General features: G+C 43.9%; 1 protein-coding gene across 27 annotated transcripts in view; it reads right to left on the bottom strand.

Annotated features, from left to right (window-relative positions):
• R3HDM2 (R3H domain containing 2) overlaps positions 1 to 18,725 on the bottom strand; it is a 142,974-nt gene that overhangs the window by 3,113 nt on the left and 121,136 nt on the right. For 19 of the 27 annotated variants that reach the window (XM_081130294.1, XM_081130272.1, XM_081130275.1 and 16 more), the window contains 9 exons: positions 17,659 to 17,828; positions 12,297 to 12,398; positions 10,446 to 10,688; positions 9,987 to 10,113; positions 9,581 to 9,741; positions 8,976 to 9,130; positions 7,732 to 7,832; positions 2,173 to 2,342; positions 1,616 to 1,763 (listed from right to left, as the gene is read on the bottom strand). In XM_081130294.1, the coding sequence (XP_080986420.1) occupies positions 1,616 to 1,763; positions 2,173 to 2,342; positions 7,732 to 7,832; positions 8,976 to 9,130; positions 9,581 to 9,741; positions 9,987 to 10,113; positions 10,446 to 10,688; positions 12,297 to 12,398; positions 17,659 to 17,828 (1,377 nt within the window). Of the gene's footprint in view, positions 1 to 1,268; positions 1,449 to 1,615; positions 1,764 to 2,172; positions 2,343 to 7,731; positions 7,833 to 8,975; positions 9,131 to 9,580; positions 9,742 to 9,986; positions 10,114 to 10,445; positions 10,689 to 12,296; positions 12,399 to 17,658; positions 17,829 to 18,725 lie in introns of those variants that run through there. The other 8 variants (XM_081130278.1, XM_081130284.1, XM_081130286.1 and 5 more) reach the window with 2 other exon arrangements.

Genomic DNA, 18,725 nt, shown 5'->3' with positions numbered 1-18,725 from the left:
TATCTGAATTGAACCCAAGTCTTTTAACTCAAATCCAGTGTTCCCTCTTCTAAAACTATACTGTTTCTAACACAGCCCATATTCCCAGGCCTCAGACTCAGTACGGATGGGTTGAACTCTTTGGTTCATTAGAAAGGTCAGTGAGCCCTGGCTAGTGTGGCTCAGTTGGTTAAGCATCGTTGTCCCATGAACCAAGAGGTTGCAGGTTTGATTCCCCATCAGGGCACATGACTGGGTTGTGGGCTTGATCCCCAGTAGGGGGCGTGCAGGAGGCAGCCAATCTATGTTTCCCTCTCACATTAATGTTTCTCTCTCCCGTTCTCCCTTCCTCTCTAAAATCAATAAAAAACATTAAAAAAGAAAAAGAAAAAGAAAGTTCAGTGAACTTCTTTTCCTTGGCTCACAGTCACCTTACTCGGTAGTAAATACTAAATATGTAAACAAGGTCTGGAGCAAATTAACTACGGGCATCTCTAAAGAGGGGCAAGTTACCATGTAATCCTATGCAGCTGTAAAGAAGAAGGATCTTGTACCCTTTGGGACAGTATGGATGGACCTGGAGAAAATTATGCTAAGTGAAATAAGCCAGGCAGAGAAAGACAAACATCACATGATCTCGCTTATATGTGGAATCTAAAGAACTTAATAAACTGATAAACAGAATAGATTCAATGATATGGAAGCATAGATCAGATTGACGAATGTCAGAGGGATGGAGGAGGGTGGGTGGGTGAAGGGGGAGAGAGTAACCAAAGAATTGATATGCATATATGCACAACCCAAGGACACGAACAATGGAGGGCAGAAGGACTGGGGAGGGGGAGGGGACAGAGTGGAATGGGTCATTGGGGAGAAAAAGGGACATCTGTAATATTTTAAACAAAAATGAATTAAAAAAAAAAAAAAAAGAGGGGCAAGTGTCCTTGGCTTAAATAGGGATGTTAAATAAGAGTTGGCTCGCCCTGGCCTGGTGGCTGGGTTGGTTGGAGCGTCATCCCATACATGAAGGGTTGCAGGTTCAATCCCTGTTGGGGTATGTGTGGGAGGCAGCCCATTGATGTTTCTCTCTCACATCAATGTTGCTTTCTCTCTCTTCCTTCCTTCCTCTTTTTTTTCCAAAAGGCAGACTGCCACGTGCAGATTGACACATTTGGATTTGTCTGGAAGCTTGACTACCTTATGTTCTCCTACAAATGGGCCTTGAGAGCTTGTTTGGAGGTTCTAGCAGGGAAGCGCAGCTACTCGTATATCCCTGACTGAAGACCGGTCCTCTCTTCTGGGGGGAAGGTTGTCCTCTTTGACCGAGTATGCAGCTTCAGGAGGGATGCACATGGATCGGTAAGGGAGGAGGGGGACACCCGCCTAGCAAGCCAGATCAGCCAAATCAACTCTGGCGATCAATGGGGTGATAGATGTTGCAGCCAGATCGCCCTCACATCCTCTTCTCTCTTTAAAATCAATAAATATATCCTCCGGTGAGGATTAAAAAAAAAGAGTTGGCTCCCAGAGTTGGACAACCAGCCACATTAACTCCTTGCCTGTTGCTACCCTCTCAATCTCCCCACTTGGGAATGGGATGAATTTGACAGCAGTCAGACCTAATCTGACCCCTTACCCTGTGCTGGACCCCCAGGCCGGGGGAACTGTGTGAGGACTGGAAGGGGACTGAGTCCTGTGCAGACACTGCTGAGGCTGGTGACAGGAGAGGGTGCTGGAGACTGGGTAGGAGATGTGACAGGGCTGCTACTCATTTGTGTGTTGGCCTGCAGGAGACAAGAGTACACATCATATAAACACTAAACATTACTCTCTGGATAGTATTCCTATGGCTTGGCTTAAAATTCAATTCCCTCAGGAAACCTCTTGTTGAACACTGCCAAAGCCAGACCGCTCTTTCAAACTGCCCCTTAGCCCTAATTATTATGTATTATTTTAATAACCACTTTCTGAAATATTAAGTATTCTCTTAGCATGTTCAAGTATGTGTCCCTTGTGCTACCTTAGAGCCTGGGTACTTTGAAATAAGATGCTCTCCTCTATTTCTTGTGTTTCTCCTCAAAAAGTGCCCAGGAAGAGACATGCAAAAGAGGCTGCTCAGTCAATGACAAAGATTACTCCTGAGAAGAATGTGGTCACCTCCTTGCCAAGATAAAGCAGGGTTGCAGGACTCACCTGGGGGCTACCGTCAGGATTGTACAGGTCTCCAGGTTTCTGTCCCCGCTGGTCCATGCTGTAGTATTTACAGTGACTCCACTGGACCATGGATGGGTTCTGGGGAGGCTGGGGCCCATTAGGGACATTCAGCTGCATGACCACCACACCTGGTCCAGAAGGTGACACTCCTGAGTGGCAGGAAGAAAGCAACTGGTTGTGAATTCAAATTATATTTTGGCCTGTCAGCTAACCCTGAGTGGAAAACCAGTAAACAAATCCACCAACTCTCTTCACGGTCACTTAAACTGCGTCCTGCCAGGAATCTGAGGTAGCTGCTGATCTGGCTCCTTCTGGCTCCTTTTCTGACTCCTTCTCTCCAAACCAGTGGAAGTTTGAGCAGAAGGGACATAAGTCCAAGATGCCAATGCTTTCCTGGTCTTTACCTGGTGAGGGGTATTTTGGTATGCTTGGCAGAAAACTGCTCCGTTCTGTCAAGGTTGGGTATTACCAAGTGCCCAAGTTAGGTTGCTCAAATGTCTAGGCATGGTACAGGTCCCAGTCTGGCACTTGGGCCAGGGCTGTAGGCACATGTAGGCTTTCCTGGTAATAGCTGCAGATAAGCCAGTGATCTCTGGTTGTTCTGGAGAAGATGAATGCACACAGCTTCACTAAGCCAGACCCAAAAGGTACTTCTTGGGCAAGGGTGGGGTAAGTTGGAAACATTTCAAGCAGAGCAAATGGCAGAGATGTATGTCATAGCAAGGAAATGACAAACAATTCAAGGTGCTAAGGCACAGGGGCTATGTAAGAGAAGTAGTAGGAGATGAGATACATTTATTGAACATTTATTGAACATTTATTGAACATTTACTATGTACCAGTTCCTATGCTGGGCACTGGGTATACAGCAAACAAAACTGGTCCCTGCCTTCATGGAATGGAAACTCTATCAGAGAGTCAGACAGTAAGCAAATAGTTTGTGTCAAAGTTTGAAGCGTGTTCTGGTGAGGGTCTTTATAATGTAAGTGTTGGGCACAGGACTTGTGTGTTTCAGAGAGCTAACTCAAGAGGCTGAATGTAAGATGGCTGAAGGAAAGGAGAAACTAGTGGCAGGAAGATTAGTTAGGAAGCTATGAAAACCAAACGAGGGGGTTTTGAGTCAGAGCAGTGACAGCAGGAATGGAGTGGGAGGGTCAGGATCCTCTCTCAAGGTTTCACTGACGGGTTCATTTGACCAACTGGATGTGATCCTGAGGTCTTATCACAGGAAACCATGGATAGCTTAACCTTCTTATAGGATGAGGGAAGGAAAGGGCTCAACGAGGAGGAACATTAAGTCCTGAATCTTCCTCATGGTGAAAAGCAAGGTAAGAGGTTAGGGAGCAATTTGACAGATAGTCCCTGCTGGGAGGGATGGGTAGGAGCTCTGCTTCCCCACAGGGAACTGTTCAGTGTGAGGGTTTGCTCTTGACCTCCCAGGATGTATTTCTGTAGAAGACAGGCTGAGTTCATGTGTATGTGATGGTAGAGAAATGGGACTGGGGCTTGCTAGCTGAAAAACCTGCTGCAATGCTGCAGTTTTCATGGCTCAGTGCTCTGGGCCTGCCACTGCCACAGCCATCACATTGCTTCCTGTGACGGGAAATGTTGCAGCCTCTGCCCTGGGCACCAGTCCTGCTGGGAAGTGAGTGTGATTGCTTTTCTCAGGTAGCATTGGTCAAAGGAAAGGGAAAGAAACAGCAGGAGGCCTGAGAGCAGCTTAGGAGACACAGCATCTGTCGTATTCCCCAGTCAATATGTGCCCCCACCCAGGGTTAATCTAATCAAAGAGCACAAATATTCAGAGAGACAGGCTGACACCTCCCTTCTCTTGCCAAGGGGGACAGGGTACTCATCAGCATAGCTTGTGGAAGAACCACAGGAAAATTGCACAGTTGTGGAGTGTCATTCATTCAACTCCTCCCTTACTATAGTTGCTTTGGGCATTTTATTTCCCCATCCTAAGAGCCCCACCTGCTCCAACATCCTCTGCCAACAAAATTGCAATTGACCTTATTCAAACATTTCATTGCTACCTACGGGGGCCAAGGCAAAAATAATCAAATCTACAGCTTTTCTGGAAGGCAGTTCATAATCTGAGCCTAATGCTCCGGGCCAGGAAAGGGTGGAGGATGTGTGAGTGTGAAGGATGTGAGCATAAACAAGGTGGTGGAAGCTCTTTCTAATAGCAACATATAGCCATAAGGAGCTATTAGGGGGCTCAAGGGGAGGAGAAAAATGAACAAATTCCTTGTATTATTTTCTCTGATTCCCAACAAAAACAAAGCCAGGGTTATCAGTCACGGCTTCAGTCCTGAGTTCCTCCCCACAAAGAGTCCTTCCCTGCTGGCCTGGAGCATTGTTCCTTCACTCAGCTGAGGACACAGAGCACTACTTGGCTGATGAGCTGATTTTTATGCTTCTCTTCCTCAAGCCAAAAGCAGGTGGCATCCGTTAGGAGCTGAACTGTTGCTACTTCTTAATGGAGATGGCAATAACCCCCTCAAAAAAACCCACCCCACAGCCCAGTGACAGTACTTCCAAATAATTAGATTGGAGGAAGGAGCCTGTGTTAGAGTGGGAAGGGGGAGAAAGGGGTTGAATAAGGAAATCAATTTCAGCTTGAAAGCTCGGAGAGAAGAGGGGACATGTGAATGGCTTTTTAAGTGGCATCATTAAACCTGGGCAGAAAGGTCGATTGGGCAGAGCAAACCACATAAATACAAACAGATGACATTTATGTCTGGCAGAATTGGTTTTTGTTTAGTTGTGTGTTTTTTTAATCACTGAGGTAGTAGACCGATAAGGCTTCTTCCTTACCACCAGGAATCAAATCTATGGAAAGGGATATCCAGAGAAATAAAATCCACAGGCATCTTTCCCAAATCACAGAACAGAATACAACAGTATCTTGTCTCCTTTCCTTTTTTGGTGGGGGAGAGGGATTTCTTCAGGGAGTGAGAGTGAAAACAGTCTCTGCCTTGGTAACCCCTCAGTTACAAAACGAGCCAGTAAGTATGTGAGAGGCTATGTCTGTATGTACCTCACTCTGGCCACACTGCTGTGTCACTGTGAGTTGGGAGTCTGGGTACAGGTTTCACTGCCATTTCAAGTCTGTGTGAATCTTCCCCAGACTAGCATCTCTGTAGAAACCTCCAGAGACTTAGAAGCCATCATTTCAGTGGAAAGAAAAGTGTTTCCTGGGGTTACATTTATATTTAATATCACAGTGGAGGAATTAAGGTCTAGGCCTTGGGGGTAAATTGGGCAACTACAAAAATGTATTAATAAACCAGAACAGTTGTTCCAGGAACAGTCAATCCTAATCCCTGCCTTTATTTTTGGAAAAGTGACCATGTTGCTACATGGGAGAAGGGCGGGTAACTGTCCTTTGAAGGTGACATAGCAGCTCTTGTGGACTATGCTGGCCTTCTATCTTCCCAGTAAAGGGTAAACTAGGAAAGAAGACAGAAGAGGTACTTTTTCTTTTCTTCCACTTCCTCTTAGATTTTTATGAGCAGGGATTGACAACTTTTAAAATCAGTGGTATTATGAATATGGTCTCTTAAATGATGTGGGTGGAAGAGAGGGTCATATTATCTAGGAAAAGCCAGAAGCCTAGGATCAATCAGGGTAGCTAGGAAGAAAGGAAATATAACAGAAAATTCCAAAGAAGCAAGGGAACTAGATGATAAAGTGGGTTTCCTCCATGTCTATTGATTAGGGCCTAGATTATCTCTTTCCAATCAAGGCCCAGATCTCTAAGTGCTGCCAACTTTCATAACAGCTGTTTCAGTTTACTTAACCCAGCACCAGGTCCAGAGTAGGTAATGAAAATTCTTTCATTTAGTTTGTTTCATATTCAAAGACCTTATATTTGAAGATGAACAGATATATAACCCAAAAGATACACTGATACACCACTAAGGATAGTATATCCATTTGCACACGCACATACTTATTTTAACAAATAGGAGAGAAAATGTGCTGCAGTTATCAAGCACCACCAAATGCTAGAGCCAAATGCTTGGAGCCAGTTTCTACAATTTCCATACCCTGCTAGGAATTTCAAGGTCAAGTGCTCCTGGTGGACACCAGGTGAAACAGCTAGAGAGACCAATAATGTAATACAGGGTAAGAGCTGTTGAATTTAAAATCTCTCAGCCTGTGAGAGATCCATGTTTGGTCTGGATGAAAGCAGAAGTCATTGCTCCTTGAAGGTAACAATTGATCCTGTCTTATGAGCAAGATTAATTCTGGAATCCACTCCACAGAATCTAACATAGAGTACAAAATATCGTATGTGAAAAATAGTACATTTCTAAATGGGGAAACTGGCAAAAATACCTCCCTCTCACCGGAAGAGGGCACTCTGACATTCCCACAATAGAGCTACATTAAGACCTGCCTTCCAGAACCCCTGAAGTTTCTTTAATTTCAGTATAATGCTATGTCAGGGTGGGGTGAAAGGGAAACAAACAAGGGCAGCTGCACTTGGTGTGTTGGGGGAGTTCTTGGCAAAGGCAGACAATAAGAGGCTTCATGACATAAGCCTATTCACCTGGGAGAGCTGGTCCCTCCAAATAGGGCCTTTAGCTGTTTAACACAATATCCATTTACTTCCCACTGGAGGGAAAGGAAGAGTACAGAAGCTTGTTGAAAATATGTTATTGAGAATGCAGCACAGGATATGGAAATTCAAAGGACCAACGTTCAAGTTCTAGGATTTTGACTTTAGGCAAGTCATTTATCCTTTTTCACACTCAAATTTCCCCTTCATGAAATTGGAGTAAGAATTAAAATGATAAAGCGTGCCCCTGGCAGATGTGGCTGAGCAGTTAGAACAGTGGCCCTCAGACTGAAGGATTGTGGGTTCGATTCCTGATGAAGGGCACGTACCTGGGTTGCAAGCAGCTGATTGATGTCTCTCTCTCTCTCTCTCTCTCTCTTTCTCTCTCTCCCTTCCTCTCTCTCCAAAATCAATAAAAATATATTTTAAAAAAAGTGTTTCCATAGATCAGTGGAAATTGATTATAGACCATAGATAGTAGAAACTTAAAATAAAAAAATAAAATGTGAGCACATACAAAATACTGCTAAACAAAATCTAAGATACCACTTAAAAAGCATTTTATCAGCCTCTCTAACATTCCTGAGAGGGGAAAAAAAAGCTGTTTATAGGAAGAATGAGTGCAGGAGACAGAGGTAAGTACCTCATGTCTCAAAGGAATGTGGTGAATAAAATGGTGAATTCATAAAAAGAAGAAAATAAAAGAACAAGAAGGAAAGAAAACAATGAACACAATCAGACATGTGGCTTCCCAGGGACAGGGATGGGGTAATGAACCTCGCCTTCCTTGAGAGGTCAACTTCAGCACCGCTGGAAAACACCAGCTAAGACTTTGGCTTCCTGATGGGGTCACAGTTCCCTGAACTCTCTCTGCCCTTCCCAGAACTAGAGCCAAAGCTCTTCAGCAGCATTTGCTCTTGCCAGTGCTCCAGATACCCCTTTCCCCTGGCCAATTTTTATCATCTTACCTGAGTACTGCTGTGGCATCTGTGGTGGGCTGCAGGGAGAGGGAGACTGAGGCATCTGGTACTGCTCAGAGACAGGAGGTTGTAAAAACCCCACAGAAGCGCTGGGGAAATGGAAAAGAGAGGAGTGGTGAAGAGGTAGAGAGAGGAACACAGCTCATGCCAAAACAGCTGCTGCTTCCCGGGTCTCCCCTGAGAGAAGCACAGGCAGCTCCAAGCCATTCCCAAACCAATTTGCCATGCAATTTCTAAAATCACTAATCAGTTCAAAGTTAATTATATATATTTGTACTTGATCATCTTTCAATTAGGAAGCTGCTAATCAGTGCTACAGATGGAACGTCAGTCACACATGCTCTTCCCAACAGAGTGGAAACACCAGACATACACATGCATACATGCACACAACACAAATATACACACACTGAGAAACATAAGAGACACACAGACTAAGAGAGTGTTAGAGACAGATATACAGTGCAAGAGAGAGATGGGTAAGAAAGAACTACAGAGATGTATGATTTAGGATATTTACCTAGTGGCAAGCACAGTCACCTAAAGACAAATAGGGAACCCCCCCAAAACTCAAGACAACAGGAGACATATATATAAAAAGACAGAAGTAAACATATACACACTGAGACAGACAAAAATACATGCAAGTAGGTCCAGACTTGAGTTCTAGTTCCAGCTCTGCTTTTAACCAGTTATGTGACTTTGGGTAAGTTTCTTAACATCCCTAGCTAGAACTTCTTCATTTATTAAAAAAAGGGAGAAAAATAAAACAAGGGAAGTGGTCTAGGTATTTCTAAGGTGCCTTTACCTCTAAAATTCTATCAGCTATGGTCTATCCTAAGATACATATAAAAGACCACCTGAGATTCATCCATGGATATAAACAAAGATACACAGAAAGTTTTACATATATACACTCCAAATTGCTTCTTTTAATGACAAGAAATCTCTAGCCTATAGTTCTGAATCTCACTGATAAGGAAAACAAAATGGGAAATTATAAAGCCTCTGTCTCTGAAGCAGAAATTTTTTTCTGCTGATGAGCTCTTATGGAAATGTCAAATCAAGGAGAAGAAAAAGAGAATGAACTCCCTCATATTCTACCTGCTTTAGGGCACCACTGGGATCTTTACCCCTGCCTTTCTTTTCTTAGGCCAGTGAAAACAAAATCATGGTGCAACAGTTGCTGAAGGTCTATGAGAGATGTGCCCAGACTTTCTGGGAGTCCTCACCTCGTACCGTTCTGTTGAGTCGGAGGGATCATGCTGTAGTACACTGGCACGCCCCCTGCTGGGAGACCCCCTTGCACAGACTGGCTTGCAGGGACCAGCATGGGTTGCTGGAAAGGCGGCTGGACCACATTTTGTGAGTCATTACCCACTGGGACCTGAGTAGAGACAAGAAGAGAATGACCACTCATACTCCCAATGAGTTCATCCAGAGAATAGCCCAGTCATCACTAGACTAAGGCGCACTATCTTCCTTTTCTAGCTCTCAGAGACTCCTCCTATTTTCATCTGCCTAAAGGAAATGCTTACAGAGCTACCTCCATTTCCCTCTTCTCCAAATACAACCCTTGAGCATCTGATGTAGAGAAAGGAGCCTGCTTTCCTTTAGAGACTGCTTTTCTGGGCATATACTCATTTGCATGGCTGTATAAAGACCAAACAATTTAAATAAAGACTCTTTTCAGATTCTCTGAGCTTTCTCTCAGAGGAAAAAAACCTAAAATTTTATGGGGCAAAGTGAACAATATTTTAGTGTTAGAGATGTCAGACTGGATGACATGGAGGCTGTCCTCCTTTCCCTCATCTCTCCCAATGCAGAATGCACCCACTTGGTAAGAAGGCAGTGGAGTGTACTGAACCACCAGGCCTTGCATCTGGCCCCCCATGCCACTCCTCTGGTTGCTGAGCAGGCCCTGGTTCTGTGGCTGCTGGACCCCAATCATGCCTTGGTAAGCCGCCTGCTGCTGGTTAGGCATCATGGGCTGTAAACCTAGGGATGGGCAAAGAAGAGAAAACATTAGCATGGTCTCAACAATGTTTAGGAGGTCACACTCTATCAGCAATTTCTCTCCAACTGTCTATTTTACCTTTCCTTTTTCTGGAGATCCTGGGTTACCTCTTTAGGATTCTAATCATTCCTGTTTGTTTTTAAAATGGGGATGATGATTCTTCCCTCTTCCCCAGTTTCCACCCTTCCCCTATTCACTGTCTTCTTATACTAGCAGTTCCCCTTACCAGGCTGCTGGGATGGCTGAGGCAACTGTTGACCACGTTGGGGGCTGTAGGCCACCGGGTGAGAGAGAGGTCGATATTGCTGGTTGGAGTTAGGATACTGTCCAGGCGGATAGTAAGAAACCTGGATCTATGGTGAAAAGAAACAGATGTGTGAGGTCACTCAAATTCAGCCCCAACATCCCCAAACTATTAAATACATCAGCGTTGATGGCCAAAAATCTGTGAATGGAGATATTTTGTGTCTGCAACTGCAGCATTGCTATACAAATTTGAAACAGAACAGGAAGGACTTGTGTCATCTAGAAAGACAATCTTCTAACTAGAAAGACAACTCTCAAGTGCAAGGTGGGGAAATGAAGATGAGGGATAGATATTCCCTCTGGTCTAAATCAGGAAGAGAGGATTATAATATTGGACAAACTAAATTAGTAATTGAAGCTGTGAACCTAAGCCACTCACCTGTTGAGGGGGCTGCATATAGCCCTGGGGTGGCAGGACTTGCTGAGTAGGTGGTGCATGGCTAGAGGTGGAATAGTTGGAAGTGGGGAGGGGCTGTCCGGTGGAAGCCATGATGAAGCTAGTCTGCTGAGGGTGCTGGGAGATAAGTGGGGGCTGGAACAGAGCTGCAGATGGGTCAGCTGCTTCAGTAGAACCTTGGCGGCTAAGGCTCATCTGTCCAAAGGGGTTGCTGAGGTCATCTGCCTGTTGAAAAAGTAGTGGAGACTCAAGATTGAGGTGGTATCAAGCCCCATATTTTTGGCTTCAACACAGACACACAGACAGAAATAGCAACCCCATCTACAGCCTTCCTTACCTACACCAAATTTGAGACACTCTTGACTCTGTGTGCTAGGAGGCTAGTCTCCTTACCACATATGAGGTAACAATAGCCACTCTGATTATGATTTTTATTAGAATTTGTCCTGGGGACATGGGAGCAATGACACAACTTCTATATATAGAAAAAACAGGACAACCTAGTGGGTTAAAAAAAAAAAGACTTTAAGTCTTCCCATTTCCTGTCTTCCTCATGCCTCCAACCACATAAAGTGCCCCTATGTTGCCCCAAATTCCATTTTTATAACAAAGGACACAGATAACACCTTGAGTGGTTTATGGGTGGCTCGGTTCATGTGCTCCCCAGCTCTGCCTATGCAGTGGAAAGACTGGTGGGCTCCCACACCTGCTGCTTATCTCCTAACTCCCTCTCAGGTCATTTCCACCTCTGTTCTCTGACACTTGCCTAGAGTTCTCCTGCCCTTCAGAAACCACTTCCAATTCTCACCTCTGAAAGGAGGCCAGGGTGAGTAGCAGAGCTGGAGGGCGAGACTGACTGGCTAGTCTGTAATTGCCTTCTCTCTCAACCCTCTTCTCTAAGCAGCAAGAGTGATGGTGTTCCATCTCTCACTTGTACGGTGATAGGTTAGTTTGTAAGCTTCCTCATCCCTTCTGCTCCCTGGACAGTAATTGACACACACACAAACACATACACACACAGAGCAGTTCTTTTGCAAAAAACCCCCCAAAAACAAAAAGAAACACACACACAAAAACAAAACCTAGTAGAAACAAAAGGTAATGCTTTCCTGTGGTTTCACTCAATTTTCAGGTATCTGATCTTCAAGTTAACTATTTTGCTACCTTAGTGGACAGAAACAGATGACAAGAGGACTGTATTGCTGATTATTTTGAGGACCATATTCTAGGATTTTTCAGAGTGGAGATAAGAGGTGGGAGGAAAGAGGGGATTCTAGTGAAAAAGCAGACAGGTGTGATTAACAAAAAATAAAAAGAAATCAGTCCTCCTATAACCATGAAAGAAATGATCAACTATGAGGCAAATCAGGTCTTCAAAGGATTTGCAGTCAAGGTACAAACTAAATGGCAAGTGTTATGCATTAGAAAAGGTTATTTTTTTATGTAAAATAACATAGTAACAGAAGGGAACATTTTAAGTTTTAAACCAGTGGTACCAGAGAAGCCTGCAATTGTGTTTTTATTTTTAAAGGAAATGATGAGGAGCCCAGGGCAGACCAACATCCAATTTTGTTTCCCCTCCTAAAACTCAGGGGAACTCAGTGTTCCTCTCTAGCTTACATTTAGGCACCTTTTGATGGTTAAATTGCTGTGATGAGGTCATTGGAATGGAATCTAGTTCAGCCTATGCTGGCCCCCTCAAGAAGAAACACCTTTTAACATGGTCCTCCAAAAAGTACAACTGCTTTGCAAGGTTGTCACAGACTTACTCAGACATACCCAGAGATACAGGCCACACATGGACAAGATAAAAGGAGGTAATGAAGTTTATACCATGTTGTATTGCTGGGGTGGAGAGACTGGCAGAAGGACTTGGGGACAGGAGCCTGGAGAGAACTGAACAGGCTGCGGAGAGGGCTGCAGAGCTGGGACTGGCTGTGGACCAGCAGAGAGGCATGTGGAAAAGGGAAGAGAAAAGGGAGGCACAGGGGAAGGCAGCAGGGCAGAGATGGGGAGGAATAGGGAAGGAACAACAAGATTAATCATAAAAGAAATTTCACATGAGTAGCAAGGCTGCTGAGCAGGCTGGAGACCAAGCCCAGGATAGATACGGCTTTCACATCTCTGACAAATAGGCAATCTCTCCTATCAGGAGAGACCGAATGCAGATCCCACCCCATTAGCCACTCAGAACTGTGCAGCTTTTGTGAGCAATTTTAGAACTCTCAGAGCCAGGGTTTGCTGCCTGATTCCAAACATAGTTTTTCCCCAAGACATTTTTTCTGAACATATGATTCCTGGGGAGCATGATCATAACCCTCCTTGAATGCCCACTTGAGAAGGAATTCCTGCTTCTGTAGGAAGGCTCATTCAAGGTCTAGTTCAGCTCTCCCAGCCACGCTCCTAATTTCATAGCACAGCTCTCCTGGAAGAAGTGCTCATTCACAAGGATCATCTGCTTCCCAAGGGCAGAGAAGGAAAAAACAGTCAATTCACGCTTGGTTCTGGCTACTTCCTCCTGCTCCAAGATTGTTCTGTGCAACTCCCAGCTGTGAGGGCAGTATGAAAAATGCCCCCATAAGCAAACAGGGAGGGATTTAGGAATAAAATATAAATAGTCTAGTTTTAACTTCTGTTCCTTTAGTCCCTTCATTAGCCTCGAGCATGAGGATTTGGTGTATTCTAAGGCAACTAATAGAGAGTTATTTTCTCTCTCTCTTCTTCCTTTCTAGCCATTTCAATCCCTCATCAGTTCTCCAGCTATGGCCCCTGGTGGTGACAGGAGGGGTGGGAGAAAGGGGAGAGGCTAGGAATGGAGAGGGAAATAACATTTACATTCATTGTCTAATTTATATGCTTTATCTCATTACAGCTTCACAATCTTATAAGGAGTTACGATAGCTTATATTTGCAGTTAAGATAGTAAGGTTCAGCTCTAGCAGGTTTGCTCAATGGTTAGAGTGTCAGCCCATGAACTGAAGGGTCTTGGGTTCGATTCCGGTCAAGTTCAGTTGCAGGCTCGATCCCCGGCCCCGATCCCCAGTCCCAGTCAGGGCATGTGTGGGAGGCAACCAATAGGTATGTCTCTCACTTTGATGTTTCTCTCTCGTTCTCTCTCTCCCTTCTACTATCTCTAAAAAGCAATGGAGCCCGGCTGGGCATGGCTCAGTGGTTGAGCATCGACCTAGGATCCAGGAGATAGGGGTTCGGTTCCTGGTGAGGGCACATGCCTGAGTTGTGGGCTAGGCAGCCGATTAATGACTCTCTCATCATTGATGTTTCTATCTCTTTCTCTCCCCCTCCTTTCCTCTCTCTGAAATCAATAAAGATATGTTTAAAAAAATAAATAAATAAAAAGCAATGGAAAAAATATCCTTGAGTGAAGATTAAAAAGAAAGATACCAAGGTTCAGAGAAATTAATTCACATATCCAGGGATCACACAGCTAATATGGCAGAGCTTGGATGGGAATCTAGTTCTGCCTGACATATATTCTTCCTTTCCACTCTAGCAGTAGGGAGGGCAGGAAAGAAGTTGAACAGAATTTTACAAATACCTTTTTGTTTGTATAATTCTCCTTTCAAATTTAGAGTAACAAGAGGTGTGGGGACCAAGGAATCAATATCTCTCCTGCCATATATCTCTAGAGAGACCCTTTCACAGAGGGGACTAACTTCTAAAAGTGGAGAGCCCAGGTATTAAAAGTCCCCCAAAATGGAGAATACTCCTGATATCTGGATTAAATAAAATGTATATCATCTTGGTTAAGAAAAAGTTACTGTGTCACCTGGGAGAGATGCTGCCATAGCCTTGAAAACAAACTTTCAGTTCTCCCAGCATACCTATTTTCTGTAAGCCAGTGGAATTCCAAATATAACTGCTGGCCAAGCTTCTCAGCATGAGCTACCTGTGCTGGTAGCTTTTAAACCTATTTTCTATTATCCTAATCCTCTTCTTTCTCTTAGGGGAGGGCCTAATGCGCTTTAGGCCTTATATTCTTTGGGTAAAGAAAGGGTGGCCATAGAGAAAGTGAAGTGGAAAGTGAAGAGGGCTGCCAGATTTCCTCACATTTATGAGTTTTGAGTAAAGAGTGAAGAGAGGCCTGGCCAGTGTGGCTCAGTGGTTGAGAGTCAACCCATTAACCAGGGGGTTAATAGTTAGATTCCCAGTCAGGGCACATGGCCAGGTTGTGGGCTAGATCCCCAGTATGGGGTGAGCAAGAGGCAGGTGATCGATGATTCTCTCTCATCACTGATGTTTTTATCTCTCTCTCCCTCTCCCTTCCTCTCTCTGAAATCAATAAAAACATATTAAAAAAAAAAAAAAAAGTAAAGAGAGAAGAAATGCTCCTCTCTTAGGCCTTTCCTGACTGAGAAGGGTACTGGTAAAGGTAGGCGTCTCAGTGCTATTTTTAAGTTATACCACTACTACCCTCAGCTACAGTTTTCTTTTAAGAGTCTCAAACTCCAGAGTTAGAGAACTTCCTAAAAACCACAGGGAAGCCAAAGACTGGCGCTGAGGGATGTGATTGCCACCTACTGGTGAATTCTGGACTAGATAATTGGTTCTTAGATACATGACTGGGCCCCAGGAGAGAGGTTCAGAGGGCTCCTTTTTAAGAGGTCCATTCCACTTTAAGTAAATTGAAAATAAAGGTAGCCTCTGGCCTTTTAAACCTCAACCTCACTTCTTGGTTTCTCATGTCCTACTGATATATGATATGGAGGCCTGCTCTGATAGCAGAGGCCTGCCAAGAAGGGAAGAAGCACAGTTTAGCCAGTAGTGTCTCCAAGCCTGAGACAAATGCCTCTTGCTACAAAGCTAAAGGTAACTACCTTTTCTCAGTTTCTCTTCCAAAGGAAAACCTTCAGAGATAGCACAGTGGTGTGTGTGTGTGGTCACTTCCTTTATCCCTGTTGTGTTTGAGAAACAGAACAGTAAATATTCTGGGACTTAGCAACTTGAGTTTGGAGAGCCATCAGCACTGAGAGACAGGGAAAAAGAGAAAAGAAGAAAGAAAAAGGCAGTAAGAAGAGGAAGAAAAGGATAAAGAGAGAAGGAGAAAAAGTGGAGAGAAAGAAAAAAGGGACTATATATTGGGGTGGGGTGGGGGGGTGTTGTGTATAATATTAGCAGCTACCACAAATGCTTCAGGGAAACCAAAATTCCAGGATAAGAATTTTTGGTTTGGAGTTTGTGATCACAGTTAACTTCAGGAATAAATTTCTGAGGGAGCAGAGATCTCTATACCAAATAATGCTCCCTGATTCCCAATCTACAGGGCCTAACTTTAGCACCATACTCCCTGCAGGTCAGTCAATACCAACAGCTGACCCACTGACGCTCAGGATGCAGAGGCAGAGATAGAATCTGAGTAAATCTGGGATTCAAGGCAAATCACCTGGACATTGTCTAAAATTTTTCAGCCCACCTGGTTGAGCTCAGCGGTTGAGCATCGACCTAGGATCCAGGAGATCAAGGTTCAATTCCCGGTCAGAGCACATGCCAGGGTTTGTGGGCTCCATCCCCAGCCAGAGGCCTGCAGGAGGCTGCCAGTCAATGACTCTCATCCTTGATGTTTCTATCTCTCTCTCTCCCTCTCCCTTCCTCTCTCTGAAATCAATAAAGATATATTTAAAAATAAATAAACTAAAATAATAATAAAATTTTTCAGTCCAAAATGGTTATTCTCTTTACTGTACTTCTTCTTTATTCCTGTTCCATTATTGCTATGTGTTTCTAGATATGGATAGTGGGAGGAGGCAGATGGAAGACTAAGAGGGAGAAAAGGGAGGAAGACTATATTAAAATCCATACATTTTAGAAAACTAAAAAAAAAATACTGGGCTCTTAGAAAAGTGAAACACACACACAGAAACACAGTAGAAGATAGCCAGAGAGAGAAGCACAAAGTTTTACCCACTTAGAGGTCTGAGTTAAGATACAGACAGGGAAAAGCACACACATAGGCCATACTTCAGTATGGAGCGAGGTAAGCTGGTATAAATGAGATTTAATGAGACAGCAGTAGAAGAAGAAAGTCAGTCAGAATTATAGAGAAACTGATTTAGGGACTAAGATGAAGGACTAGAATGATCTGCACATGGGATGTTAAAACACAAAGCAGCGTTTCCTAGTTCTTCACTGTTCTTTATTTTAGCTTCATTTCACAGTACTTGAATGGGGTAGTACACTGGGCCATTCTGGGGTCTTTCCACTCTAGTTTCCAGTTCCTGGGGTATGAGTGCTTGGAACTTGCTTCTTGTACCTATGGAAGAGATATATCTGAGGCTAAGCTGTACTTACTAAACAGAGAGACAAAGAAGCCTGTCAGGTGAAACAAGAATTTAAACTACAGCACAAGAGAGTACAGACATGGGCTTCCTGACTACCAGCGAATACTTCAGGTTAAAGCATGGGCTTTATTCACGAAGACCTCAGAGCAGCTCTCCTCAGGGTATTAAGGAGATTTTTTAAACCTAGAGTACTAAGGTTCCATTTAGAATAGGATTTGACTCTTATGCTGATGGCTTGGATGGCCCCCATGGAAGCAAAACTTCATTCACACCCTAGTTGGTACCAACATCTACCCATCCAACAACAGGAGGAGAAAGAGGAGCTCTTTTATGGCATAGAAAACAGAAAACATTGGGGGATTTTTGTACCTTATGGCATAGGTACTGCAGGAGCCTTGAGTGTTATTTCCTTTTCCCCCAACACAAAAATATATGTTTATGGGTCAACAGTCACATGAGTACATTCAGTCAAGACTGGTGGGAGCTGTGGTCTTTTTAAGTTCCATATATATATATATATATATATATATATATATATATATATATATATATATATATCAAAATCACCTTGCTAATTATACAGGATGTACAGGGAGATGGGGTACAGCAAAAATGTGGAATAGGGTAAAAAAAAGTCCCACTGGTACTTTTCAGGAGGAAAAGGAAGAAATACATAAAGCAAAAACCTCCCAGACTGACTCTATGAAGAGCACTTTGGCCAAATCTTCACCTTTACTCTTCTTTCCCCAAAACTAACAAATGAGAAATGGGGGGTGGGGGGGTGGCATGTCTCCAAAAGCAGATCTTTCCTGCCACCCACAGCACAAGAGACATGACTGTACTTCCAGAGTTTGCTTAAATCTTAGCAAAGGGGACTCTGGCACTGAGTGATGACTCACCTGTGAGATCATGTGATTATTCAAGGGTGACTGTTGCTGAGGTGTGGGTGGGAGAGCAGGAAGTTGTTGCTGCTGCTGCTGCTGCTGCTGGGCAGTACAAGGGAGAAGGCCCCGGACAGACTGGGATGAGGTGACCTTGTTGCACACTTCTGGGGCACCTAGTGCCATACCTAAGGCAAAGAGGAGACCCACCAAGAGCTGTAAGCACAAGTCATGAACATACCACCCCTGGAGGGCCCAGCTGCAGGACTCTAGTCTTCCTTTGCTCTTTCTCCTGTCTTTTTGTCCATTTCCTCAGCTGTCTTGGGAAGATCCACATATTGACACAGATGCATTTTAGCTGCCCTGATGATGGGAGTCCTCATCTTAGCAGGTTTCTGCTCCCTAGGGACAGTAACCGCCTTGACTGACAATGTTTGGTTTTAAAACTGAACTAAATGTGCTAAGTCACCTCCTCTGAAGTGCCTAGAATCTGCCCATCATGATTAGATATCTGAAAACATAATTGTTTCCTGGGAAGGCACAGATTCCTAGTCCTTTAAGAGACCTGTTTTCTCTTTGATTTCTTCTCAACTTTCAGCATCTCAAAAAGTTGCTGAGAAGGCATCCTTGCCTCTCCGAGCACATGCCTGTGTACACAAATACGCACAACCTTCATCTACTTTCCCCATTTCCAGGCTTCTCAAGTCATGCGTGCATTCACACAAAACACTTTTACTGAATATCTACTGTGTGTCAGGCATTGTATACTGAACTGAGGACATTAAGATGAAGGGAATATAGTCTTTGCCCTTAAGCAGCACAGGATCTCCTGACAAAAGATGAACACAATGATTACAATCTCATAAGGATAGGGATGCATCACTAATGTAAACAAAATTGTATGAAAGCAAAGATGAGGAAGCAATAACTCCTGGAAGAGTTAGAGGGAAGGGTTTAAAGATGAAGTGGCAGGAGAGATGGGTTTGAAGGATAATAGAAGGTTTGTAAGACTGAGAGGGGACAAAGCTAATGTCATATTAAAAAAATCGCTGGATGCCCGGCCGGGCGTGGCTCAGCGGTTGAGC

This window comes from Miniopterus schreibersii (genome assembly GCF_964146895.1).
Source record: "Miniopterus schreibersii genome assembly, chromosome: 2".
Lineage (NCBI taxonomy): Eukaryota > Metazoa > Chordata > Mammalia > Chiroptera > Miniopteridae > Miniopterus > Miniopterus schreibersii.
The sequence above is the reverse complement of the archived record's forward strand: the minus strand, read 5'-3'. Positions and strand labels throughout refer to the sequence as shown.